Source organism: Neopelma chrysocephalum, unplaced genomic scaffold, assembly GCF_003984885.1.
Source record: "Neopelma chrysocephalum unplaced genomic scaffold, ASM398488v2 Primary Assembly neopelma1_274, whole genome shotgun sequence".
Taxonomy (NCBI): Eukaryota; Metazoa; Chordata; class Aves; order Passeriformes; family Pipridae; genus Neopelma; species Neopelma chrysocephalum.
In genome coordinates, this window is record NW_020897936.1 from 552,371 (window position 1) to 575,565 (window position 23,195).

The 23,195-nt window shown below is 41.2% G+C and overlaps 1 protein-coding gene across 1 annotated transcript in view; it reads right to left on the reverse strand.

Annotated features, from left to right (window-relative positions):
- TRPM1 (transient receptor potential cation channel subfamily M member 1) overlaps positions 1-23,195 on the reverse strand; it is a 79,477-nt gene that overhangs the window by 11,580 nt on the left and 44,702 nt on the right. Inside the window, exons 6-21 of the mRNA XM_027704388.1 lie at positions 22,464-22,635; positions 19,750-19,924; positions 17,590-17,713; positions 15,726-15,798; positions 14,816-14,916; positions 12,436-12,609; positions 11,618-11,752; positions 10,698-10,748; positions 9,011-9,151; positions 8,358-8,387; positions 5,727-6,016; positions 4,961-5,189; positions 3,369-3,491; positions 2,897-3,028; positions 1,503-1,631; positions 8-259 (exon numbers count right to left, since the gene is read on the reverse strand). Of these exons, the coding sequence (XP_027560189.1) occupies positions 8-259; positions 1,503-1,631; positions 2,897-3,028; positions 3,369-3,491; positions 4,961-5,189; positions 5,727-6,016; positions 8,358-8,387; positions 9,011-9,151; positions 10,698-10,748; positions 11,618-11,752; positions 12,436-12,609; positions 14,816-14,916; positions 15,726-15,798; positions 17,590-17,713; positions 19,750-19,924; positions 22,464-22,635 (2,331 nt within the window). The remainder of the gene's footprint in view (positions 1-7; positions 260-1,502; positions 1,632-2,896; positions 3,029-3,368; positions 3,492-4,960; positions 5,190-5,726; positions 6,017-8,357; positions 8,388-9,010; positions 9,152-10,697; positions 10,749-11,617; positions 11,753-12,435; positions 12,610-14,815; positions 14,917-15,725; positions 15,799-17,589; positions 17,714-19,749; positions 19,925-22,463; positions 22,636-23,195) is intronic.

Here is a 23,195-nt window from a genome sequence, read left to right on the forward strand (position 1 = left end):
CACTAACCATCTTTCCAATCATCATGACGTAAGGTCCCAGATATTTGTTCACACCAAAGATATCTAGTACTCTAATGTACCAGAAAATGATATCTACGCAGTAAATCACTCTTCCATAACCCATGTAAGGCTGGTTCTGTAGACGAAGAATTGCTCCTATAATAAACACTGAAATAGCCACCAGGTCAGTAATATTCCAGTATTCCTGGAGCCAAACTTTGACTTTTTGGCTCAGCTTGCCTGGCTCTGACATCAGAATCTAAAATAAAAAACAAACAAACAAAAAACATAAAAAAAATTTAACAAAGAAATCATTAGAAAAAACTCCAGCTTAACATTTTCGAAGTAATGTTCATGAAAAAAGACCAATCTTGTCATGTGCAACAGGTGTCTGAGACCTCCTCTATTGTCAGCAAATTTTATTTCAAGCAAGAATATTTTTAGTTACTGGCAGGCAAGATTTCCTTTTCATAGAATCATGAAATGGTTTGTGTTGGAAGGGATGTATTAAGAGCATCTAGTCCAAGCACCCTGCCATCAGCAGGGACACCTCCCACTATCCCAGGTTGCTCCAATCCCCATCTAACCTGGCCTTGGACACTTCCAGGGATGGGGCATCCCCTGCTTCTCAGGGAAACCTGTGCCAGGGCTTCACCATCCTCATTATAAACAATTTCTTCTTTATGTCCAATTGAAACCTACTTTCTTTCAGTTCAAATCTGCTGCCCCTTGTCCTGTCTCTACAGGCCTTTGTAAACAGTCTATCTCTGTTCTCCTTAAAGTCCCTCTCAGCCTGTTTCCACAGCAGAGCTGTTCCAGTCCTCTGACCATTTTCCTGTCCCTCCTCTGAATCCCCTTTTCATCTTTGTTTCTGTTTTGGCTTTATTGATTAAAACCTTTTTTGCTGTAGGTTTTAATCAATAACATCTAAACCAGGAGATCTGGCTGACTGTCTTGGCATTCATATTTGTCTCCAAATACAGTTGGTATGAGACGTGGGAATTGTGAATTGGAGAAGGACAGACCAAGTGCAAACCACACCACAGTATGTGAGCACTGCAGAAGCTTTTATGCTTTCTTCACACAAAAGTAAGGGGCTGAGTCAGAGAGTACTGGCCAATTGCCCCAAACACCTCTGTGCTGCAGCTCTCATCCAGGATCCCACCAGTAATAACAGACAGGACCTACTGGGATTCCTTCATGGGTTATGGCCCTGCCCCTCCTCAGAAATGCAGAGCAGAGTGACAGCATTGCTTGTCACTCCTGAACACAGGACACTTCTGCCTGAGCTCTTTGCCCAGTGAGAGAAGGATTTAATGCATGGAAATGGGTTATAGGTGGGTTATAACTCTGCAGCGATGGGGCAATTTGGGACTGTGAAAATGAGAATCTTCTCTCTCATATTTGGCTTCTCAACCCTGAGCACAAGTCCATCCATTACCAACCTCTAAGAGGGAGCTTCGTTGTAAGGGTTGAGAGATGTGGGTATGGTCAGACTTTACCTCTCTTACTTTCTCCAAAGCCAAGGTCACAATGTAGGAGATGACAATCCATTCCTGGACTGATGGCCACCGTTCCATCCGCACCAAGATGATATAATTAAATAACATCAAGTAACCAAGGTATGATATCTACCAAAAAAAAAAAATCCTTTATGGATTTTAGGTGACAGATCCCAGTTCTCCCACAGTTAGGCAGTACTCAAAGCCCCCTGCATTCATTTCCCTACTAATTTTGCTAATTGTGACCTTCACACATGTACGAACCCATATGTTGAGGCTCTGTGTGAAATATTCAACTGCTGAAGACTCTTCCATGCACAGGAAGAAATATTTTCTTCTCTGAAGGAAGCAGTCCTCCTGCAGTGCCCCTCCATAGCTGCCAGGCACACTGGCAGAGGCCACAGGCCTCCAGCAGCTAAAGGAACCACAGATGCTGTGGAACATATGATCCAGACAGCTGAATTATCCCATTTGCTGAAAGAAGCAAACCAGCAATTCTAAAGCCCTCTAAATCAGGCCATTTGTGCATGAGGCTTTTTTAATCTATGAAAAAGTAATTTCTTTACACTGTGAAATCATGTTGAATACTTTTCTTTGAAATTAAATAGTAATTTTGCTTTTAGATTATTAATACGAGCAGCAGAAAGGGATCAGTGCAGTGTTTTGTGATTACAAGGTGCTAAAACTAAAAACCTACATATTATTATGACCTACCAGGTATCCAGCATCCTAACTTTGAATAAAAAAGAAACCAGTATCCAGGGCAGACAATAAATGAATAAGCAGTAGCATTTATAAATTTTCTGTTTTATTATAACTGAGTTTGGCACCAGATAATTCTTGATGCACCTAAGAGAAAATTAGATGCTTGTCAAACATTATTTTCGTTTAGATTGATTTTAATTATTTAAATGAAAGTACCTATTAAGTCTTAGCAATCTGGGATTTGTGCTTCCATCTGGGCTGCACTCATGTGGGCAGCAGAGCAAATGGCAAGCACTGTCACTGTGGGATCTCTTCTTGGCTCCTAAAGTGTATTTCAATGCAGAACAGGAACCAGGACCTTTTGGAAAGCAAGAGAACCCAGCCTAGTTTGGGTGGAGTGACTGCATTGTGGAGCTTGCACTGAGGCTGGGGTATGATCAGTCACACAGAGCCTCCTTCAAAGCATGTAGGAGCTTCAGAGACTGACAGCATAAGCTTCAGTTACTCATTTTGCTTCACTGCCTATGCCTTTTTCTCTGAATAAAGGGAGTGCTTTACTCATCAGATCCCGTGGAATTCAGTACTATATTTATTTATTTATTACTTGGTTCTTATTTTTACATTGGAATCCTTTCGGTTTCACAGGTGTGAGAGAAATGATCATTATCCATTTAATCATCATGACTTACTGTGTAGAACCAAAATTTGACAATAGGTGCATTATAGAATTCATAGATCTTTGTTCCAATTGGAAGGCTCTTTTGTTTTTTCTTTCCATTCTCTTCATCACCTTTTCGGGAGCCCGTATCTGCATTTGCATCCTGGAAGACCAAAGTTGTCAGATTTCATCAATATCCAGTTGTAAAAATAGAAGCTTTTCCTCAACTACAGCCCCAGCCAACTGATAACTCTGCAGTGATTCCCCTGAGCAACACAGCTCTTTTCAAAAATACAAAAATAGCAATTCTGTAAATCTGTGGAACTACAAAGACAATTTACATGCCCTTAGAATCCAGTCTGTACATTCCCCAAACTCTTCACTGATTTTTATCCCACAGAGGTAGTTGAGATTTACCTGAGTGACCTATAGCATAATCAGAAAAGTCAGAAAACTGAGCACTATTGAGATATTAGAACTTTCTCATACTCTCCATTACTGACCGCATTTTCCTCCTCCTTTTCTTTGCCTTCCTCATTTTCTCTCGATGTCTGGTAGGAATAATCATCATAACTCCGATACTCGAGGAAAAGGATGGTGGGAGGGAAGAGAATCCCCATTATAACCTGTAAACAAGAAAGAATTCAACTCAATATTCATTTACATTATAGATTTCATAACAAGGCAAATCCCAGAAACAAAATTTTCTTTTGTATAGTATTCAAGATATTGTGCTATCCTCAAACTACAGAAATGAGTAAGTAGTTCATATGAAGCAATAAGGTATTCTATGAAAATATGGCACCCTGAAAAGCCTCTCATCTCCACAAATACTCTGCAATTAAGAAACTGTGCTGCTAAATTAGTGTTGTGTAAAGAAACATTATGGAATAGACACAATGGTGGTTAGAAAAGGGTTCGTGTTTGTTACTGGAGTTTATAGTAAATTTAGTTAGCTACTATAATTAGTCTTAATAGTTAAAAAACCCTATGAAAGGTAAAAGAAGTTTTGCAGGTAGCAAAGCTATATGGGGGAATTCTTTTACTATATGAGATTGCTTGGATACAGAAACACAAGCCAAAGTACAGAAAAGGAGCAGAGAAAAGAATGCAGCTGATGAAACTAGAACATCAGGAGGCTGATTAATTCTTTGGAGAAGAGAAAGGAAGATAATAAACAGATTTAGAAAGCACCATGATGGAATCTGAAAGGCGGGACACTTGTCTGAAGATTTTAAACAGTTTTAAGAGGGAGACATGGGAAAGTGGAAATAAATTGAGAATGACAGAGACAGTGCAATGTGTTTGTCAGCAAACTCGGGAGTACGACCTGCAAAGACAGATACGGCACTTTGTCAGCAAGGGGGGGTTTAAGGAGATAAGGAGGTGAGACTGAAGGCAGCACCAACAGGATGGGCCTCCAGATGGGTGACAGCAAGTGCATAACACAGCAAGGAAAGCATTATATTCACATGAAAACATACACAAGCAATCATTGTTCTGCTTCCTTAACGTTGACTCACTGATGTTTCTCTTTTGTGCCAGCCCCCTCACATTACTCGTTTTTTTGTAAATGCAACAATTTGGAAATACTACAATCAGTAAGAGAGAGACTGCATCATCAGATCACAGAGGAGCGACATAAAAATCACAGTTTCACAAATGCAATTGCACAGATTTCACTCTTTGCAACACTGAGTCGACTCTGTGTCTTCTCTTACAATATTGAACAATATAAGAAGCATGTGCCCACATCTGGATCATTTTATCTCCCTTCCCATTGCATGGATCCCTAATGGAGATCTTTTTACTTGTATCCAACTAATATTTAATCAAAGGAATATGTTCTCAATTAACAGATCTCATGCTTTACTGAAAGCCACAACTCCTCTCTCAGATTCCAGTCATGTTGAGCCTTTCATAGAGTAATATTCCTTAGATATGCTGATTTTGGAAACAAAAGAACTTAGCATTAAAACAGGTTATATTCTTAAAAATCTCCCCTTAGTCAGCTGATGTTGCCTGTGCAAACCCTCTGTCCCAGGCAGTGTTAATGCCCCAAACCACCCCTGACCCTGTCCCTGCACACAGGTACCTTCAGGCCGGGGTTCTTCCGCATGCGCAGGCGCCCCATCCACATGTCCGTCAGGAGCATCTGGCTGCACGTGTGAGCAATGAAGTCCCTGTGCTTGGCTGCCACAGCCAGTTTCAGGCAGGTAGAATTGCTCCAGTTTTTCAGTTCGTAGGTCAGTAGTTTCATGGCAATCTGCTCATCGTGTTTATAGGACTGATCCAAGAGTTCAACAGCCAGCTGGCCAAAATCTCTGGAAAATGCAAGACAAGTCTGGTGAAGTTTGAATTGGAAATCAGTGTTTGCTTGCACTTGTGGTTTTAATTCTGTTCACAGGGCATCATGTTTATCCACATACATGTACAATGACAAGCACAACTGAGTCTCAAGCTTGATTTGTTTCAAACAAATTGTTAATGACCACAGAGAATTCGCTTAGACCAGTAACATCTTGAGGCCAGGTTAGACATATCATCAGATACCCCTTAATTTACGTGAGTAAATTCTGAAAATAACTTTGTGAAATAAAACTAGCTAGTTTTACAGAGAGAGAAGCCGAGAAAAGAATGCATTCTGTCAGAAAAAAATGCGAGTCTTCTCCTTGCTAGTGTTGCCTTGCAATACTGAGACCACATTTTTCCTTGTTTATTGTTGACAAATTGGCTCCAAATGGCCTTTTCTGTGACTATATTCTAGAAATAAATGGTACTTTACTAAAGGTAAAGCTTGTCAGCAGGTCACACAACCCCTTGTATCAAGTAGATATCAAGTCTGTTCTGCATCTACTAACTTGGAGTTGTTGTCCAGATCCTGAGAGATGTCATCCACCAGCTCACTCTCAGAAGACTCATGGGCCATAGACTTGTACAGCTTACAGGCCACAAGTGCCTTGGCCATGGATTCCTCCCCTCTCTGCCACAGGAAGAGGGCCATCTTCTGCCGCTTCATCAGCACGGCCCACACCATCAGCTCATGGAAGGGGTACTGGAAGCGGCTCACTTCGGGGTCATCCACATCAATATCAATCTCTTCCTCCTTTTTTTTCTTTTTCTTCTTCCCTTTGGTGGGAGGCTCATCATCCTGGGAAGAAAGAAGAAAAATTGTTCCCATCAGTCTTTAACAGCCCACCCGACAGGGGCACCATGCACAGAACAAGTACTGAGAGGACACATTAATACTTAGAGTTCTAACTTGGTTTTGCTGTTTGCTACAATGAGCCAATAGCATGGGACATATGGGACATGGGACATGAGCATGCACTGGGCAAGCACACACAGCTTCAGGTTTTAGTCAGGGCACCGTTCCTTGCACACGTAATTCCGAGTCACCCATCCTGGACAAGGGCAGCAGGACCCTTTGGTTCTGAAGGCATCCTGTCACACTGCACTGTGCTCACATCTCCACCACGTGTGGAAGTGCAGCAGTTGTGCCAACGGAGCTCTAACAAAGCTGAATTCCCTATGAATAGGTTCCCCTGTCATTTCTCATTCCGTATGTCCGTGTCCATCCCTGAAGAACAGGGATACCTGCACATCTCACGGGTACCCAGGCAGCTTCCAGACCCACATGCAGGTGGAGTGGCGACATGCAAATGGAAAAGACGGGCAGACAGAGTCCTTTAGAACAGCAAGATACCAAAGGGAGTGTTCACCTGGGAATAAGCAATCTCCTCTTATGTGTGCAGGGCAAACGGAAGGTATAAGGATCCCATGTCTTAAAGGGATAGGGAGGATGGAAGTAACTGAAGGGAAGTAGTGACAATGAAGCAGGATCCTGAAGGGAGAAAAGCCATGATTGGGAAAATTAGGGTTTAAATAATGTAGGAAGAACAATGCATATATAGGTGTAGACAGCTCATCATCACTCTAGACCTGGATTCCAGCCTCAGAAGTGGATTGCAAGTAAAAGCAATTACTACTCTACAAAGTCAGTCCTTGTTTTCAACAAAACACTATTTTTCAACAAAATATGAACTTAAATTCAAGTTCAGAGTTCAGCCTCACACCCCAGGCTTCCAAAGACGACTCTTCAGTCAGCAATTAAGCATGCACTTCTCCTTCAGCAGTTTTAAGAACTGCAAGTGGTGACCTCTGTCTGCTACAGAAATTCAAAGGTCATTAATTACACGAAGAAGCCTCTCTGAAGCACCAGACATAAAATCTCAAATGGAGATTTGAGAATCTCTCACTAAGAAAATAAAAAAAAAAACAAAACACCCTAGGTAAGAAAGACAAAGTGTTGACAAGTCTAAAATTCTTTTTTTAGAGCTGCTAATACTGAAAATGAAAATCCCAAAACAGCTGAAGTCACATCAATTTACTGCCCACTTCAGCAGAAGAAATATAAATTTTTCTTTTCACTTTTCCTTCTCTTGGAAGAAGGGAGTGGGCTATACCTGCTGTCAAGTGGAGAGGGCACTTGGGTTTGTGCCACATTGAACATTTGAAAGAAAATCAAAATGTGCTTTCGGAGAAGCACTGTGGTCAATGCTGACCAGAGAGGGTCACACCTCTGAGGGGCTGAGCTTTTGGCCTTGAGCCTTTAGAAAAAGGGAAGCAGATCAGAGAGGTTAAACATAACATGGACTTTCTCTGTAGAGAAAAAGGCTCCTTATCTGCTTAGGGAAAAAGAGGCATTTGTGTGTGGGTATGATTCACATCAAATACGACATAAGCAACGTGCACACCCTGTGCTGGAACACTCTCAGCACTAATAAAAGCACATTTCCCAAGGAGTGTGCCTGGCCCCGTGCTGGCAATGCTTTCCTGGTCTATAGCAATACTTTTTTTTTCAGAAACAGAAGCAACTACCACCAAAACAGAGTGAGTTTTTAGGCATCATCCCAGATTTGGTTTTGCCCAATTACAAATTTCTGCACACACACAAGTAATTGATGCAGGAGCTGGATCCAAATTCTGGATCAGCCCATCATTTACAAAGCATGGTGCCTTCACAGTAGCAAGATGTTTTATAGTGGAGAACAGCAGCTGACGTGTCTGACCACCTTGACTTTTCACTCCAGTTAAAGGTTTTCTCTATGATAAAACTTCATCAGCCCAGAAATTGCTATTTCATGGTTAAAGGAGATTTCACCATAAGCAGCACTGCTGGATCACACTCTCTCCAATATCATCAATGTTCACACATGAATGATAAAATCTACAGTATGTTCCAACATGAAACATGTTATTACATAATAGTGCTAAAAATTGCCTGAAGACTACTGAACAGAGCTTTAAGCAGTTCTAAGGATGCTACTCATAAAAAAATGGTCAGAAGTATTTCACAGAATGTTTGCAAAGTGGAATATCCTGTCCAGTTAAAATTTACTTAAAGTCATAATGAAAAAGTTAAGAGCAAGAACAGAACTGAATCAAGAAATGTTCTGATAAACCAGTATTTTACAACAAATCCAACTTACCTCCATCCCTAGTAGTTTAAGAGCTTTTGGCTGAATATTAAAAAATAGAAAAGAAAAATCAGTTAGATGGAAGAGAAAATTCAAAGACCAAACAACACCAAGCAACACCATTTTCATCTACAAATGCACAATATTTACTATTAAACTTACTATTCTAAATAATTGTACCAATCATCATCATCATCATCACTACTCTCCCTTTTAATTGTATTTGCAGGAATGCAATGGGTTAGCAAATATTTTCTATGCTACACCTAAGTGAAAGATTTTGGTTCAGATGGAAGAGTTAAATGAATTAGTCAATAATATACTGCTTTGAGAATTAAAATCACCACGTGGTCACAAAAGCTCAAAAAAAAAAAAAAAAGTGCTTCTAAGCACACCACAGTTAGAAATGCTTGGATTGTAAACTACTGGAATAGGAGGAAATTCACCTCCAGATCAGTGTGTTCACCACCTCTCGTGTCCTCCCATCCTTTAACAGAGATGTCTTACAGGTTTCTTATGTAACTTCCCTGCTGGAGCTCTCAGTTCAATCTTGCAGCATTCCTTTAGAATTTAACATGCAGCGTTTCACAGAAACGAAGGAACAGGGTACTACTTATTTTTTACCATCAGCACGATGCCCACATCCAGAAGGAACTCATTCTTACCCTCTTTGGTCCAAATAAATTATTATAAAGAGTCCGAAAACTTTTCCGGGTGTAGTTGCAGCGATAAGCTCCACCCATGAGATATTCAAGCACAAGACCAATATCTATTAGGCTGATATGATAATCTGGTGGAAGATTTCCCTACCAAAAAGAAGACAATAAATTAATAAGGACTTTGGATAAGAAAACATAACACAGATTAAATTGCCTGGTTAGACATATGTCATGATCAAATTGGCACATGGGTATTATTTACAACCACTGGATTCAGTATCTGAATATTTGTATGAAATTATTGATAACTGATTAACATCATGAAAATTTTTGGGGTCATATTTTTTTAGTTTTGTTGTTGGCAGTTTTTATAGTTGTGAACAAACCCTCATTTGTTTTACCCCTACACTGTGTCAGTGTCCATACAAGTCTGCATTGTTTGCAAGGGTTATATTGGTGAAATTAAGTAACTTTGTACTGATTATCATTAATCCAGCATAAAAGCATGACCCAATTTTATGGTGAATGTCAGGCATACTTTACACACTTTTTAATGGAAAATTATATTCCATCATATTATCTCCAGTTAAAACTACACTGCAGACCATGATTAATGTGCAGCCCAGAATCAAAGCAAAAGGCAAACTAGAATTTCCGTGGTTACACCTAAAACTGGAGAGTTGTCCTGACTGTCAGAACTGGGAGCTGCAAATGCTGCGTTACTGTCCCAGCCACATCCTACAGCAACAACTGTTCTACAGCACCACTGAGCAGCTGCAGGGAGGACACAACTAAGGGATACATCCTAAGGAAGGGATACATCCTAAGGAAGGGATACATCCGAAGGAAGCGTCACCTCCAAGTTAACCCAACTGAATCCCCGGGACTGCCGCTGCAGGAGGAGCCATGGAAATGCAGTGGAGGAGGGGAGAGACAGACAGAGAGCACAATGCAGAGGAACATCAGTAACACTCAGAGACAATGCTGAATGAGAGAAGCAGATGAATATGAATTATACATTAACCCAGTACTGAATAATTCCCACATCTGAACCTCTCGGGAATAACTGGGAGTTTTTCTTGCAAAAAGGAATACAGACAATTTAATGCAGCTGAATTTTACTGAATAAAAGCTCCACAACCTCAAAGAGATCAAATATGACAAATCTTACAATGACCCTCCCCATTCACAGATAATGAACAAATTCACATGTAATGGAAACAAATGAATAACAAATTTAGGACAGAATAGATTTTCTCCCAGGTAAAAGAAGGAGTGATGGGAGAAAAGTAACTAAAATACACACAAGGAAACAAACAAAAGGGAACAAATTCTGTGTTCATGAATGGGGCTTCCAGGTAACCTACAGGCATTTCCTTCCATTCCTCCTTTGTAAATCCTGCATCAGGAGCTTCTTGTAGAGAAGAAACAAAACCTAAATCTCAAATGCCATATCACACTACTGGGAGCTTAATTTTCTTTAAAAAACTTAGTTTTTAAATGATTAGCAGTGCCATACCCTATTTAGACTAACATCACTGTTTGTCACAAGCAGATATTTATCTTTCCTTTCCTTAAGAGCTGTCATCTAATTTCAAATGTCTGCTTTCCCCCACGCTGTGCTTGCTTTTACTGTTGACTCACATGTCTAATGCAATCATGCAAATGTAACACTGCTGTTAGTAGAACTTACCTTTTTCACATCTCTGACCAGCAAATGCAGCGTATTTGGTGGACCCAATCTCTGAAACAAAAATAATTCACGGTCCATCAGAGCTTCAATTCTTCAGGTTCTTGGCAAACACAAATGTAATTAATGATCTGGCACCATAAGCAGAACTTTAGACAACCACGTGCTACCTGACTCCAGAGGGGTGACAAGAAGGAACTGGGTACAGTGACAAACATATTTCTATCAAAAGCTGTGTGAATCCTTTTTTCATAATCCTTCCTGTGCTGATTCAAGTCACAGCACTCAAATCACCAGCACTTGTTGGTATTGTCTTGCTGCAGGAGCCATAAAGGGACTGGATGACTAGACTGAGGTTATATTTTGTATGAATGCTGCTCTAGACTATCTGCCACTTAAGTGATAGAAAGAAAGACAGCCCAGAAAACCCACGTTCCAAATGAACTTGCTGTGGATCAGGTAGGAGAGAATTTGAATAACGAAGTATGATGTTCTACAGCTTTGTGAAAAATTTTGCTTTGCTGGGCCACAATGAAAAATGGTACTGACTTCTGCAATGTGCTCAAATAAAAGGTGTTGTGTAAGTACTTTACCAAATTTAGAGTCTTATTTCAATAATATTAAAACATACATACATGAAAAAATAATTGAGATTCAAAGGAGATGGCCACTACTGGCTGGTCATTAAATTTTTACTATCCACATTAGTTCTTTCAGGTGTCCTGAACATGCATTTTAAATACATCACTATATTTACATAACAAACTGCAGTAGCTTCTGAAAGCAATGGGACACTGTGTAGTAGCAATGGCTCCCTTTACTGCTATCTGTGTGCTGTCAGGGTTAGAACTTTTTGGAAAAACAAGCATATCTCAGAAGGAGAATAAGAAGAAAAAGGCATTTTGTTATTTCTGGTCACTCACAGTATTATAAAGTTCCTCCAGGCGAGGAATAGTCAGGAAGTGCTGCATATTCACTCCATTCTCAATAAGCAGTTTCACAAAGTCCACTCGATCCAGAACCAGTGCATCCAGCATGGCCTGTTCCAGGGAATTCACCTGGAGTGCACAAGGGAGAGTGAGAGACCACATGAGCACAGAAGAGTTGGTTGGCCAACAACCACAAACATTTTCATTGCTTAGGATATCCCTGAGTTCCCAAATACACGGATTAATCTGTGAGTGAAGAGGAATTCAGAGGATAACATTTTACCCATGTGCAAGTCAATAGAGATGGTAGAGTTTTCCAGTGAGGTCTTGGCTGACAAGAGAGCAGGGATAGGAACTTTTATCAATACAACTGCAGCATTCAGTCTTTCAACTTGTAGCTTTCAATTATTTTGTTCAGTATTTTTAATTAAATCAGGCATACTATGCTTGACACACTTTGTGAAAAAGGGGTTTGCTTGCTCAGCATGACAGGAACAAGTCAAAATAACACAGAGACAGAAGGATGAAGATGCTCACTGATGCTTTTGTTTCCTTCTGACAAGCAGGGAAGGAGATGCAGATAAGCACTGACTTGTACTCTGGAGGAATGGCTGCATGTGCTGCACATGGGATGAGAGAGGGATTCCTGCCTCAAAGATTGAACAACACCCCTGCACAACCTACTGCTGATACTATGGGAACGTGCAAATGAGAATCCTGTAGAATGAAAATGTGTACTTTCCTTCTCTCCCTGTCCCTCAGGATGAAAGAAACAATTTTCAACAGTTTCAGTACAAATACTTTCATCTTACCCAGTTGAGGAGTTCAAGCTTTCTTGGGTCTGTTTCTTCTTCTGGCTCTTCTTTTCCTTTTCCTCCCTTTTTCTTCCCTTTTCCTTTCCCTCTGGCTCCTTTAGTCTGAGGTGCTGGAGATTTCTTTTCCTTCTCAGGAGCTGTACCATCAGAAGCTGTAAGGCTTCCTATAGGCTGTATTTATAATGCATTAAAAGGGTTAGAAATCTAATTTATCCTACAGTGATTATTTAATTGGATACACTCCTACTGAACTTCCTCCCTAGTCACCACTTCTAACCTTTCAACTAAAAATGGTAATTTCCTTAAGTATAAGGACCTTCTTGCACACTCACAACTTTGCACTTTTCCTAAAGCTGTTATGTCTGATGGAGTCAATAACACAGACTCAAAGCAGTGAAATAGGGAGACTATAATATGGAGGTTGGAACATTCCACCCAATTAAACATTTTATAGTAATAATATTTCATAATCTTTAGGATTATTGAATCCTCTCTGCATAAGCTTTTTAATGAACCTTGAATATTGGAAACATCACATTACTAGAAGTGAAGAAATAAAACTGCACATGCAGCAACATTTGTTTAAATTTAATTATGTGGGCTTCCAAATGAAATAAATCTCTCCACTATGTACAGCATGCACACGAATGGTGTTCCTTTGAGTGTCATTTTATTGCATAGTTTCAGGAAAGACAACTACGTGAAAAATCCACCAAAATTCTTTCCCTTCATTCTTACAGCCTCTTTCAGGCTGCTCTCCTCACAACGCTTCACAGTAATTCAGCACCAGATGGTTCACACATTAAAGCAAAAAGCATTGATACAGTGAGACATGAAATTGGAGGATTTTAGAAGATTTTAGTTACACAGATGAACTGCAGTGTTTCACCACTGACTTCATCAACTGGTGCAGCATCCAACTCCAACAAATTGAGAGATAAAATGCAATTTCAGGACCTAAAGCTTTACTGAAGATCTGTTTCTTAGCTCATCTGGCACAGCTCTGCCTTCCAGAAGCTGGTTCTTTGCAATGGTTTATTCTGTGCATCAGGATATTGCTCCATTAATCCAAAGAGAGATTTTCACAGCTGTGAATGAAGTGAGCAACAGAATTCCTTCTAAACAGATCCACGAATTTCCTTGCTGTACACTTTAATAGGTAGCTGGGGACCTTGCCAGCTGCTGGGACATGTCAATGGCACAGCCAGTGGCAAAGCAGGTCCAGGTAACCATTGCCAGTGCATCCTACAGGTCCACTGGGGGTGACCAGGACTGCTATTGTCCCATTTTGTGTGAGGCCACAGGTTGTTCCCAGTGAATGCTTTTTGGTTTAGGGCTTTTTTTCCTTTCAAATCCTACAAGGATTCTTAAATTGCAGAATAGTTAGGGATGGAAGGGCCCTCTGGAGATCCCCCAGTCCCACCCTCTGCCCAGGCAGGGTCACCTGGAGCAGGGACATGGGGACACGTCCAGGGGGGTTTGAACGTCTCCAGAGAGGAGACTCCACGGCCTCCCCGGGCAGCTGCTCAGGGCTCTGCCACCCTCAGGGGAAAGAAGGTCTCCCTCCTGTTGAGGTGGAATTCCTTGAGTTTTAGTTTATGGCCATTGCTGCCCATCCTGTCACAGGGGCACCACCGAAGAGTCTGGAGCCATCCCCATGGCACCTGCCTGGGAGATATTTATAACTATTAATGAGATCCCTTCTCAATCTTCTCTCCAGACTGAACAGGCCCAGCTCCCTCAGCCTTTCCTCGTAAGAGAGATGCTCCAGTCCCTCGATCACCTTTGTTGCCCTCCACTGGCCTCACTCCAGGAGCTCCGTGTCTCTCTGTGCTGAGGAGCCCAGGACTGGACACAGCACTGCGGATGTGCCTCCCCAGGGCTGAGCAGAGGGGCAGGATCACCTCCCTCCACCTGCTGGCAGTGCTCTTCCTGATGCATCCCAGGATACCACCGGCCTTCTTGTCCCCCAGGGCACACTGCTGGCTCATGGGCAGCTTGTCATCCCCCAATACTCCCAGGTCGTTCTCAGCAGAATTGGTCAGCCCCCAACCTGTGCTGGTGTCTGGGGCTATCCCTCCCCAGCTGCAGGGCCCTACTTGCCTTTGTTGAACTTCATTAGGTTTGTCTCTGCCCAACTCTCCAGGTTATTTTTCTGCTTGTCATGAAATTGCTTTTCTTTCTTTCACAGAGATTAAATTATTGCTAAACATTTGCAAATGACAGTATAAAAACTTTCAAAACAAATATGACATTCTTAATTAATTAACAGCACAAACCAGAATTCAATATTGAAAATCCAAAGTGTGAATATTACACAATTTAAATTTACTTTGAACTTCTGACAAACAATATGAGTAGGAAAACTTTGCCTTACTGGCCAGTGGTGTCCAAAGACAAAGATTTGGCTGCGTGCAATGTCCACACGATTCCAGGCCAAAGCCAAGCTGAGCTGGTCTGGAGCAGATGCATTGGTACCTAAAGGGAAACACACAGATATTTAGTATTTCATACATGATGAAACAAGACTGGACAACCTTCTGTAATTCACTTCTCCAAGAACTAGAAAACAGCCAGCCTGACTCTGTATCATACTACCATTAGAATAATTCTACCACAAAGTAGTGGATTCATCAAATTGCTTTATAGCATCTTCCATGTAACCCCATAATCCTGATTTCCAAAGGATTAACCAGATTATCTCCCTTTTTTAAAAAGTTCCTACATTGACTTCTATTCTGACACTAAAGACAGATATTTAACTCTTCTGAAAGACCCCTCTCAGCTCCTCTGGCTGATGCTGCAGATAAGAATGCAACACTTCCTCTCTTTATTTCTTTGCTTTGGGGACTCCAGTGATCCCATATTGAGCTTGTGCAGCTACTATATACCTGCAAATGTAACAAACTCCAAAGAAATATGGACCTGATCCTATTGCTCTAAGGCTTAAATATCACAACCTGAGATCTGGAAAAATCCAGACAGCCTTTTCTCTTCCCACCTTTTCTTCTGACTGTGTTAATGTACGCTAAAACTGCAATAAAATGAGCTGAAGTATCAGTAGTATAGTTGTTGCAGCATTCCCATCTCAGGCTTTCAGGTGAGGGAAGTCACACAAAGGTTTTAATGTAGATTTTGTGCTCCCTGTGAAGCTGAACCTTAACCAAGCACATTCAGGTACTTGGTAGAATCCAAGAGAATAAATCAAAGACACAACACGAAGAGTGAACCTCAGACAGTGCACAGGACTGTCTTGTGCATCCTTCCCAAGTGCCTGCAGGACCCACCTTTGAGGAGAGCAGTCAGGATGGACATCTCAATGTCCTGCTGGCCCTCGGAGCCCATGCGGAACACGGTGATCTAAAGGGAGCACAAACCCAAACACAGGGAATTACCACACAGGGACAGGGAGACTGAACATGCAACAGCAAACAGAGCACAATGGTGCAGCTTTATTATTTCATAAGACTTCAGATTGTTCAAAAAGTACAGTTTCACTAAATTTTTCTTTGAAATTTAATTTTCGTGAAAGTGTTTAAATAAATTCTTTCAATGAAGTTATCTTAAAATATCCCTGCATTGCTAAACGTGACAACCTTGATGAAAATCTTCACCAAACCCATGAATTTTGAAAAATGGTGACAAAACTGCCATGCAAAACTGATTGTTTTCTGACAGTTCTATTACTTTCCAGCAGGAATGGAAATGCCAGTTTGGAAATGGAAATGCTAGTTACCCAAGATAACTATCATAGCATCCATTTTATTGACAAAAACACTCAAATTTTTTTTAGCTGCAGGTTATATTACACATGACAATCAAAATGGCAGAACCAAATAATAAAGAAAGGCAATTATTTCTAGTCATATTTGCTTGGTTCAGTCCATTGCAACTCACTGATTTTAAAAATACTAATTCATTCAAGTTTAGCCACTGAACCACGTATTAAAAGATTGGTAATTCAAAAGCAGAATAACCTAATATTCCGTCTTGATAAGTTAATACCACATGCAGAGAAAAACCCCAAATTCTTCGTTTTCCAAAACAAATTCTCCACAGCAGATGCTATCATTACTACTGGGAATAGCAATTTTCTCAACAGTTAGAATAGATTTCACATGAATGCAAAGATACATGACATTAGAAGAGAGAAGAACTATAGGAAACCTTTTATTAATTAACAGGAAGGTAGACAAAACTATCAACAAACTTTGAGTCTGCTTAGGCTGCATTCAGTGTCTGAATTTTGCTGAGTAAACCAGGCCTGCTCTGATGTGCATTGAAAATTCAAAACAGTTTGACTAAAGCAGTAGTGGGCTCTCTTTTCTCAACCAATTCTTCCAGGAAGGCTGACTCTCTTCCAGTCAGTTTATCACTCATGGTTTTTGCCAACTTGACTTCCAGTGAGGGTGTGTGAATGGAACTAATCTCGGCACCATATTGACAAAATTTCACTGAAACAATTAGTCAAAGGAAAACATTCAAAGACCCATTTTGCCTGCAAAGTCACAGGCACAGTGAACACAGTTTCAGTGCACTGTTTCCAGATGACAGGTTTTCTTTTCCTGAGCACACTTTTCTCTGCAGCTGTGCTGGGGCAGACAGGCAGGAACCTGAGTGGTACCGCAGGCAAAACAGACCTGGGACAAACCAGGAGCACAAAAGGGTGGGATATGGAACAGCACTTAATGCTGCAGTTTCTTTTGAAAGGCCTGCAAAGGCCATTTTACTGCAATGAAAGGCTGTTAAAGACTAACTGTGCCAGAAACCAAACTGTGTTGATGCACTTGGAATGCTTCTTGCCCCCAGGAACCCTTTCTTCAATCATCTTTCCCGTGCTTTCTAACACAGGAGCAGCTGATCCTGGGTTTAGTGCATTTGTCTCAGTGTCTTAGTCTGCCTTGCTCAAGTCTGTGAAAAAAGATTCCTATCAACTTACACAGGAGAAGAATCCCAAATTTGTTTTTGAGGCTTTCCAGAAGACAGAATTCTTTTCTCGGTCTATGCTTATGAGTGAAAGACTGTGTGCAGTTAATGGAGCTACATGGGGAAAAAGAGTTTAAACTATAACCCTGGGAAAATGGCACCTGAAAGTACTCTGTAAACTTGGTCACAGGCATGATCTTTGTGAACTACTTTTAGAACACTTACAAGTTCTTTTTTTTTCATGCACTCCATAAGAATGACGAACAGCTGATGAGCTTGATTCCTGTTGTAGTTAAAGGTTTTCTGGATGGTAACTAAAAGCTGGTCCCTAAGGGATTCGTTTATTATCCTAAAAGAAAATGAGACATAAAAGAAGACATTGCCAGAACAAATATATATTCAGAAGGCCTGCTGTTTGAGAAACAAGTTTTCATCCACCAGAGCAACGACTTCATTTTGAAAGGAAATGAAAACATACAGCACCCTTCATTCAGTACAGGTAAGGAGTTCAGGAGGAGTTAACTGCAATCAGGAAATTCATACCCAACCTGGCTTTTATGCATCTCAGTACTTCAGCACTGATTAAAAAACTGACAGAGAACTTGAACTATCCTTTCACCCTGGAATAAAATGCAGGTAGCTCTTACTCTTGTTATATATTATAAGTTAGCACTATGACTTACAGGACCCCTACCTTTGCTTCTAAATGTTGCAAGACCCTTGGCATATAGCTGAAAATCCCCAAATATTTCACGCTTCTGATATGTCACCTTGGTTATCCTGGTTATCCTCTTAGAGGATTGAAATTGCTGGTGTATCTGAAACCTCATAATACCCGAGAAACAAACAAGCCAAAAAATTCAAGAAATTATATTGAAAGCATTCTGGAAAGGTCAGAAATGTTTCATCTCTCAAAGCAATATGAACCAGAGCCCTTCAGTCTTCATGCATTTCCTAATAAAACACATGTATTTTCAGATGATGGAAAATATTAGCAGCAGGTGCCGAGAGATACAGTAAAATTCAAAGTTCATTGTGAGAAAATGATTGGACTGACAAAAAATTCTCATTGTAGATCTGCCTTACTAGATGAACACATTTATCTTATAATTATTGGAGAAGAAAATTGAACACTGCATCATATGCACAGGGAGAGAAAGTCATGCAGTGAGCACATCTCAGACAGACTGATCCTGATAAGCTCTTCCAATTACCCATGAGCTGATAGGAAGGACAAATGAGAAAGAAAAAAAAGAAAAAACAGAAAGTTTGATCTAAGCTAAGGAAGGCTTGGTTGGCAGAAAGGAAAAGAAAGTTGTTGAATCTTAAATACTTCCTAGTAGGATTAAATATGCATGATGGCTAAACACCAAAAAAAATCCAGCATCAGAGATGCTCTCCCAATTCAGCAAGTAGCATCTGCCTCCCTTGACTATACTACTTGTCCCCCTGATATGTAACCCAAGCTAAGCTCCAGGAAATAGGCTGTATCTTCAGCACAAGACAGGTGCCATACCCTAATCAAGGCAATATATTAGGGTTTTGCCTGTATCTGGCTACTGAAGATAAAATCTTGATATTAACAATGACAATGGGGAAAGTATGCTACTTGATTGGGAAGAGCAATATTTTAAACTAAAAATGTAATACTTGGCTTTCACTTGAGTAGATGAGCTTTATGCTGTTAGTGCAGGCTTTGTATCCACCAAAGGGGCAAACAACCAACCATAAAATACCATAAAACCATAAAAATAACAGACTCCAGAAAACTTTGAATTAGGAGATTCATTTGGACAATGGACAGGAGGGCTGTGGAGTAGAACGCTCCAGAAAACACCCTCCACTCTGTTCGTGATATCAGGCAGCACTGCTCCAAAAAACCATCATAGGTGCAAAGAGTAGCAAAAGAACGAAGGGAGTCCAACATTTTCACAGCTGGTCTGGCTCTCTTGGAGAATGAAGCTCATTCCCACAGTGCACTGGAATCAGGCAGTACAAATTTTGCAAACACATGCACCAATTAACCTCAGCCCTGGCCTGAGGAAAAGAGTTATTCCACTTGTTCCTTGCTTCTATCACGCCCAATCCAGCCCCAAGCACGGTGCAGCAGACACTGCTGGAGCCTGTATGACAGTGCACTGCACCAAGAGCAGGCTCACTGCACAGGACCATCAAACACATTCCAAGAGGTAACAGTTTCTACTCATGAACTCCAGGGCTAAGATCAAACAGGCAGCAAAAGCTGAATGGCAGCAGAATGTCCTTGGTTAGCAGCCTTCTGTCCTTCAGGTGAGTTTTTATGAAACTTCAGTGAGAGCAAGGCAGACAGTCCTACAGTGCCCTCCTGAGCAAGACACAGCTCTGGTGAAGATCTGGAAATCTTACCCTCCTTCCTCTGAATACTTGTGTGCAAAGGACAGGATGTCGGACGCTCGCCCGCTGCCGTCACAGATCACAACAGGGAGAGGGGGCTCCTCTCGCAGGCACTCCAAGACAATGGAGATCACGTTGGGACCCCCTTCCACTATGAGTCCAACCACAGGAACACCTTGCCCCAGTCCTGCAAAAAACAGAAGAACAAAAAAACACACAAAAAAAGAAGTGTCATTGCAACTTAGTTTAAGAGGTTGATATATTATGAGTGGATGTGATTTCTGTGTTAGAGCATCACTTCAAACCAGAGCCATCGGGAAAAGTGATGGCCATTTCCATGAGCAAAAACATCCATATGCTGTTTCATGGCCACAAAAGGAAAAGAGCAAGATGCCTCTCTTCTCTTGCTTTTGTGTCAGCTCCATACTGATAACTTATTCAGTCACTGTTGATGAATTGTTTGTAACCTCTTGCAACAGACACTGGGTACAGATAAAGCAGCTATAACATGATGTTCTATTGCTTCATTAGCAATAGAATGTTACTTGGATGGCTCCCAGCTACTGTCTTTGATGCTTGAACTCTTCCTTGGTTACCTATGGGAAGTCTTCAGTAAGGTGACATATACCTAGGCTTACTCCTAAGATAAAAAGTATGAAATGAGTGTTTTTATCATGAGGCTGAAATGGCTGGCGATGGAAGAGACGACAGCTGAGCATCCCTTTGCTGTCCCTGCCTCACTGTGATCTCCAGGCATAGGATGACAAAGGGAAGCCCACAGGTCACATGGTCTCAGTAGCCTTGGTCACAAGAAACTTGGGGAAATGAAGGACAAAACATTACCTGAAAGCTGACTAATCCCACTATTACAAGCATTTGAATTCAGTTCTTAATCTGTAAAATGACCAGCACTTTATAAAGATGCATTTTTTTTTTTGCATGGCTGAGAACACGTGAAAGGGTTGGTATTTTCAACCTTGATTCCTCTCTGAAGAACAGGAACACCATTCACAGTAACAGCAGAAGCTTCCTGACATCCTCCTGTCAGGGTACCCCAGCTCTGACAAGGAGGAGTCACAGAGCATGGCCCGGCCTGTGTGTCCATGAAATCTTTAGTGATTCCTCCAGAGATTTCCAGAAGAGGTGCCTGTGCTTGAAGTGATTAAAAAGAAACAAAACAACTCCCTGCATGTTGTTACCAGTAGGGGTACTGCAGCCCTTCACAGAATAGGTTTCTCTGTGTATTCCCAACTCGTGACAAAGATCATCAAACACCACCTAGATCTGAACCAACATCCCCAGCCCCAGTGGTATTAAAAGAAATGACACACAGCATCTTGTCCTGGGCCCTGAATTCCTTATCTTCCGAGCCAGAGCTCCCTTTTCCAACCCCACACTCTGCCAGCACTCCTGCAGCAGACAGAGCCCAGCAGCAGAGCCCAGGCTGGTGTTTGCAGCCCGTGGGCAGCAGCACCTGACCCTGACCCACACCCAGGGCCAGGGCAGGGACTGGGTCAGCTCAGGTTCTTGAGCCTCCTGTAGGCACAAAGCCTTCCTTACACACCTCCCAGGACGTTTGGGACTCGGGGCTCATCTCTAACTGCACTTTGTGGCTTTACCTGGCACTCCACTTGATTTTTCTGCTCTAGTTATAAGAGCACTTAAGCCCTATTAGAAAGCTCTGTAGAGTTCAATGCAGTTGTCATTCTGGATGTCTGTTTTCTCTTATCTACACAGGCCTACACAGTTTACAGTGGCATGTGTAAGAAGTCAGAAAGGCAATGGGTAGAACTGATGTCAATTCTCCAGTAGCTCTTAATTGAAATGTGGATTCAAAGAGCATAAACTTCTTATTGGACCATTCTTAATTAGGTAGTTGTGGGGGTTTTTTTAAAGTTGCTGGAAAACCACAGCTACCAATTTTTTTTATGTCATCTTTTTAAAAAAACCTTTTTTCTGCAAATAATTAAAAATGTCTTTTAAAAGCATTTTTTTAAGATAATAGCAAAAAGAGTTCTAGAAAGTTCTTTTAGAGAGGCCATAATAACTGGAAGATATTTAAAAAACACACAAAACTAGATATGCAAATATTAAGTATAAATACAAATATATAATTATACAAATAAATACAAATATGAAAATATAAAACTGAATATGAAAGCACTGATGTGAGATCATCTTGATAATGGCTTCATTAAAAATTGAAATCCCAGCTGAGTTTATCTGGGAGATCCAAGAATTTTGAGTGTGATATTTCAAGTGAAACAAATCCAGCCATCTAAAAGAGAAAATAAAATGCTAGCATGAATGTTTGGAACCAGCAATCACTGAGTTGCACAGGGTTCCTGTAAACAGGAACTGCACAAAATCAGTTCATCCTGTGTGTTTATTGATGCTTATGAATTCTAACCAGAAGTGCACAAATGCTGTACATTTTCCTTTCCTTAGATTCTTACTGCTTTGAAGCTCCTCCTCATTATTTTTTGTCGACTTTTCTCCGTCCCTTTATCCAACCCTTGTTTCATGGCTTTCCTGTGCTGTTGGATGTGGGCTCTCTCACCACTGGTCAGACAGCACATGTTCTGGTTCACTCACACAGTCCTGATCTAATTTGTCTAGAAAGAGCTGGAAGAAGCCTTTCATTTCCACACCTCAAAGTATTTCAAGCCCTTCCTCCCTCCCATCCTTTCAGAAGTTATGTTGACAGTTTGCCCCACTGCACTTACGTGTGTTTATTTTCTGGAGGGAAATGTGTTTCTCCAGCTGACGCCGTAACTTTACTTCAGCTCCATATTTACCTAAAGTACCGTTGTCTGCCAGGATGAAGTGGGTGTGGGAACTGTTGAGCACAGAGAGCTTACTCAGAGGGTTTGACATGGTTTGGTAAACACGTGTTACCTGCGTGTCAAAGGGAGAGACGCGCCCGGGTTAGAACGAAGAACCCAACGGGAAAATCCCCCCACCCACCCAACAGAAGCACATGTCTTATGAGGAAACAAATCAACCAAACCTTTATAATCAAAACCAGAGGAGAATCAGTAACAGCTTGCATTTGCAGTCCTAATCTGAACTCTTCACAGCACTCTCTTCTTTGGGGGATGACAGTCACATCTGTGCACTCCCCTGCATGCTCCCCTAAGCTCATTAACGTGTCTCCTTGTTCACACACTGTGTTGTCACTTAATCCTCTTACTGCATTAGAAAATACATTCTCATTTGGAGTTCCTAGTAATTCATATGCCCCTCCAGAGCACCCATCCATAATAAATGCCAGCCTTGCACACGTAAAGGCCCTTACATGACTTATGACACAGAAGTCTCCATATGCCACCCTGGAGTTAGGACAGAAGACTGTCACCACAGAGAGGTCTTTACTCCTGAAAGCAGTGAAACTTCACTAGCTCTGTATTTACATTGAGGTCATAGGTGACAACCTGAGAAATACACTTGAACAACAA